This window comes from Poecilia reticulata, linkage group LG4 (assembly GCF_000633615.1).
Source record: "Poecilia reticulata strain Guanapo linkage group LG4, Guppy_female_1.0+MT, whole genome shotgun sequence".
Lineage (NCBI taxonomy): Eukaryota > Metazoa > Chordata > Actinopteri > Cyprinodontiformes > Poeciliidae > Poecilia > Poecilia reticulata.
Window position 1 is genome coordinate 9587409 of NC_024334.1, and position 5595 is coordinate 9593003.

Below are 5595 nucleotides of genomic sequence, written 5' to 3' on the forward strand. Positions count from 1 at the left end.
TTAATGGGGCTTGTGTTTTTTCACTCTGTTTGAAAGACACTGTGATTTTTGAAAGGTTCTATAAAAAAAGCTTTACACTCAATATAAGGTAGAGAAGATCCAAGTTTCTCCACAGCAACGAGAGACTAATCAAACTGAGAAGCGGTTAATTTCTGCCTTCATTCATCAAAATGACAGCCGGCAGAATAAACTGCCGGCTGTCATTTTGTGAAGATGCTGCTTTGCAGGCAGGTCTAATCGGTCCTCTCCTTTGAACTTACACTGACCTTTCAGGCAATCTTCTAAAGCATTTGTTTTCCTCATTCTCTACGCCTTGTTGGGTAACCTGTGAATTTACATAGTCATTGTGTGTTAGGTGGATGTTATCCAAATATTTTTTCTTTAATATTTGTGCTGTGCTTGCCTTTCTTCCTCGTTCCAGTGAAGAATGACAAGAGTTCAAGTAACAAGAAAAGCATGCTTGTACGTTTGTCTACTAAAAATCTGTCTGGTGGTTTTCTGCAGATTAGTCAGGGCTCTTCAAAACAGACGGACGGACGGACGGACAGACAGACAGACAGACAGACAGACAGACAGACAGACAGACAGACAGACAGACAGACAGACAGACAGATAGATAGATAGATATGCTTTTGACTGTAATTGTTTACCTTCCCTGTCTCACCTCTTTTATCCGCCCTCTTTTATGTTTCTCCCCCTCCTCCCTCAGGTTGCATGCCAGCCTCCAATTGCGCACATACATCTACATACATAACTCAGCCGCTTCAATGGCTTTGACGCGCAAACTCCGCCCGTGGGCTGTCCCTTGCGGAGGCATTATATTAAAGCAAGACTAGCGTGTCTCGGGAGACATATCTGTGTTCTGCAGCTCCACACCGAGGTTCAGGGTGCCTGCAGCTCCACCTGCTTTGCTGATTAGCTGAAGCGCAAACTCTGATTTTCTTCTTTTTTTGATTCAGGGAAATGAAACTTGAAGTTTTCTCCGCGCACCACTTTGCCCAGAAGCCACTGGAGCTCTGCATGGAGCCAGACGGGGGGATTCCCTCTCCTCTGTCCGGGGATGAGCTCGGCTCAGACGGAGACTGCGTGGCCAACAGCCCGGCACCTGTCACTCAAGGCAGCGAGAGCGGCAAAGGGAAGCCGTACACCCGCAGACCAAAGCCTCCCTACTCCTACATTGCCCTCATYGCAATGGCCATCCGGGAGTCCAGCAGCGGCCGTCTGACTTTGGCAGAGATCAACGACTACCTGATGAAGAAGTTCCCGTTTTTCCGAGGCAGTTACACCGGCTGGAGGAACTCCGTGCGTCACAACTTGTCACTCAACGACTGCTTCCTTAAAGTGCTCCGGGACCCGTCCAGGCCCTGGGGGAAGGACAACTACTGGATGCTGAACCCGCACAGCGAGTACACCTTCGCTGATGGGGTCTTCCGGCGCAGAAGGAAGCGCATCGCCAAGAGGGGCCCCAAGGAGCAGGAGAACCCGGACATGCTGAGTGAGGACACCCGGCTCCCGGCCGCGGAGGAGAGAGTGGGGGCCAAGTTCACCAGCTCCTTCGCCATTGACAGCATCCTCAGCACGCCGTTCAAAAGGAGAGAGGAGCACCACCCTGACACACATAAGCCCACCCCACAGATGTACTGGCCCCCCGGGGCCCACACGTTGCCATACGCTCTGAACTATCCGGTGCATCATCCATATCTGTCTGAGGCGGCGTACAGCAGCACAGAGCCCGGCAGGGATCCCTACCTGCATGCGACGGCAGTGGGCAGGGTCGCACCTGAAGCAGCCTTCAAGATGCCCAGCAGAGCCCGAGGCTTTCACATAGACTCTCTGCTGTCATAAAAAAAATATATATACACAAAAAACAGGCTGCACGATGGACGTTCTCTGCCTCCAGCGCTTCACTCATTTAACTGTGCGGGACTCATAGTGACCAAACTACTGTAGTGTCGAAAGCAAACGCTTGTGTTGTCAAAACAGATCTAACTGTGTGGTGACAAACTAAAAATAGTGTCATCAGCTTGTTCCTTTCTGCGTGTGTGAATGTGTGTGTGTGAGTGCATGAGTGGGTGCGCGCGCGCTAATTGTGTTTGTCTTTATGTATCCACGGTTCCTTGGTCATTTCTTTTGTTTCTTAAAATATAAATCTGTCACTTTATTTATATATATATATATATTTTTTTTTTTTTGTTTTGTTTGTTTTGTTTTGTATGAACTGCTGTAATGTATAATATGTATAATATATTAAATATTGACGAAGTTGCATTGCATTTATGCGGCTCCACAAGAAAATGCATGGAAACATGAAATGGTTTTCCTAAGACTGATTGATTGGATGGTTGGTTGATTAATTGATTGATAGATAGATGCATGCTTGGTATTTTTGTGAATAAAAACGTGACAAAAATGGGATCATGCTGTTTGGTGACTTTTTCATAAAAATAAAAAAAAAAATCAAAGGGTATTGTGTTGGGGAATACTGAAATAGAAACAGGTGCACAGGAGGTAGGGAGGAAAACACCTGCTGCAGAATCACATCATGTAGAGCTTTAATGAACTGGAAATCCAGCTTCATGTCATTGAGTACTTCTAAATGTTATGAACAATTTAGTGTTTTCTAAGAGAAAGGGAAAACTGTGAGGAGAAACACATATAATCACGAGGACATTAAATATTGAATCAAAGAGTGAATTTTACATAGAGACTGTTTAAATATTAGTTTGCTCTGTTACTATATAAAGTCTGCACAGCGCACATTGAGGCCAGAATGCAACAAAAAGAAATCTGAGCTGTTTATCACAAAAAAATAAACTAGAGCTTTGTTATTCTGCACAACGCATTTGAAACTAACAACATTTTTGGCTTTCAGGGCCATAACAAATTATTTGTCTCAGACAAAAAGTCTACAACCATAAAAGAAATAGCTTAAACATGAGGACTGCAGTGAGGATCTTTTAATTAAATTATTACTGCTGTTATCATTTCGTCATGATAGAACATAATTTAAGCGTTAATTATAATGTGATCAAATTATAGTTGATTTACCCCGAAAAAAATGCTGCAGGCACTGTGGAATGCGTCTTACTCAGTATAAGTGTTTTGTTTTGTTTTGTTTTGTTTTTTTCAAATGGGGAAATATGTCATGACTCTGCTCAGAAATGTAGAAAACAATCTACATACGTCCCCTCAGCTTGTTAAGAGTTTCTGTCCGGAGGGGCTTCAATTGCTCTCCACGGTCCTGAAACGGACTCCCTACTCCGCAGCCAATAGAGGGACATAGAAAAGCAAAACAAACACCATCCAAGCAGTGTGCTTTTTTAGAAATAACTCAGGACTTGACGTATAGAAAAAAAAACCTCTTCGCCACAGCGTATGGGAATGAACACAATTACTAAATTACGAATCGATTACTCCTGATTGTCCCCATGCCGTCATCTGAAAAACAAGTCAGACCAATTCATAATCACTTACATACAAAATAAAAACTGTCCAAATTAAGTTCAAAACATTCAATGTTTGCAATCTCTGTTTTTTTGTTTTTGTTTTCCCGAACAACAGTAACGACTCTGTTACGTTCTCGGATTAATGTGATAATGAACCAAGATGAAACAAAATCAAATTAAAATTACGCCCTGAGGATACTTTCATTTAATTATTTAAGACACAATTTTAAAAGAAATGAAAGCATTGGAATTTTAGCAGAAATGAAGAAAAAAAATGCAATGTGGTATTACTGAGTTAACCTCTGCTAAATAAAATACTGAATAAAACAAAAACGGATTTTTGAAGCATTTATGTTTAAAAATAAACTGGGTTAAATCATCCAGTTTYGGGTTGTTTTCATGCTTTCACTCTAAAGCATAAATGAGGAYAGCAAACGTCAATGTGAAAAATTACACAATATATTTGGCATTCACGTAGGCGCTTTAAATACTCAACCTTGGTCAACTATCGTGACGTAATATATGTTAAGATACCAACTGATGAGTTTTTTTTTTTTTTCCAACATATTATGAACCGTTTGAAGGAGCTGCGAGGTGAACAGATGCGAGCAGGAGGAGAAGAAGCGCGCCAGGTGACAGGTGAGACTCTTCTCTGTTTGCAGGGACAATGCTGCAACCTGGAGGTGAAACTCCGGAACAACACACCTGTCTTAGGTACGGTCACGTGTCTCCAGGCGTTCACAGCATCTCACGTTATTGTCGTCTTTTTTTTTTCTTTTTTTTTCCCCCTGCACAGTTAATGCGYATGCTTCACATTTTGCATCGCTGCTATGCCTCCGAGTGGACTGAACACGAGGCCTAATCGGGCTGCAAATGAGAGGCACAGAGGATTGAAACTGAACTATAAGGCAGGCACAATGTTAGGAAGTCCAAACAGTCTGTCACTCCGGCCAGAGTGAACCGTGGCTGACCCCCCACAGTCCCGCGGAGGCAGCTCCAAAGCTCCCGACACCGCCGCAGGAAGCACAAGCAGAGAGGCAGGACAAAAGCACTGTAGCCAAACAAATATTACACTACTGCMCACAAGGCAGACCATGCTGTATTTTGTTTTTTATTATATTTTGTATAAGCATAATAAGGAGATATTAAGGGAAATTTAGCAGATGTAAAAAAAAAAGTACGTATACATATATATATATGATGGAATTTTCTGAGGATCCTGAGAATAACCCTAAAAACAAATTGAAGCTTTCATTATGACGGTATTGTGTTCATTTGGGTCTCCGGCCACGTTTCTATATTTCATGACCAGAACTCCATCCCCAAAAACCTCTGCAGAGCTGTGGCCGCTGATCGCTGAGATATTTCCGACAGACCAAATTAGAGCCGAGTTGAAGCTGCGGTCCGTAAAAAGCGGCCGGATCAGCGTCTTCAAAGCGGACCCCCAGAACAAAGATTGCCTCTGCAAACCGAGGCATCCTGATCTCAGCGGGGGTCATAAGTTTTTTTGATGTCACAGGAAATTTCTGGAGCCGTTACTAGTGCGTGTGTATATGCGTGTGTGTGTGTGTGTGTCATTGTGAGAAACTGATTTTTATCCACACGCACAGCCTTTTGTTTTGTAAAGTGCAAAGGTTGATGCAGCGGCTGTGTTTGGAGCCTTCTAAATTTTTAAAAGGGTACGTAAACGAACATGCGAGGGCAAGAAATTAATCTGAAATTACGTGTATAGTTTATATGTAGAGATCTGATCATTTGTGTTTTGATAATAATAATAATAATAATAATAATAATAATAATAATAATAAATCCCACTTTGTCTATTTTATGAAATTGATGCACAGCTATTGAAGTTTCTGACGTTTCTGTGCTCATCACCGCTTCGTTGAAGAGCGGATGTTGATATTACCTTTATGGGATAGAGAACTCCATCATGTCGGACAAATCTGTGTATGATGTCTCCATAGGGGCGGAAACTGTCGACGCCCGCTCGCCTAATTTCGCTTTTCTCTCTCTAATGAACGCGGGGCCCCTGGGACAAGCTCCGGCCCTGGGGCGGTAAGCTGACACTGGCGCGCTGTGTGTGGTATCCAGGGCCGGGCTTGATGGAAAAAGCCTGCTTCCACTCATGTCAAAGTCATTTACTCAG

At 43.0% G+C, this 5595-nt stretch overlaps 1 protein-coding gene across 1 annotated transcript; it reads left to right on the forward strand.

Moving 5' to 3' along the window:
* The first annotated feature begins 861 nt into the window (after positions 1-861).
* On the forward strand, positions 862-2439 carry foxq1b (forkhead box Q1b). Its single transcript, XM_008406706.2, has one exon. It carries the CDS (start codon positions 964-966, stop codon positions 1843-1845), a length of 882 nt encoding a protein of 293 aa, XP_008404928.1. The 5' UTR covers positions 862-963; the 3' UTR covers positions 1846-2439.
* The last annotated feature ends 3156 nt before the right edge of the window (positions 2440-5595 follow it).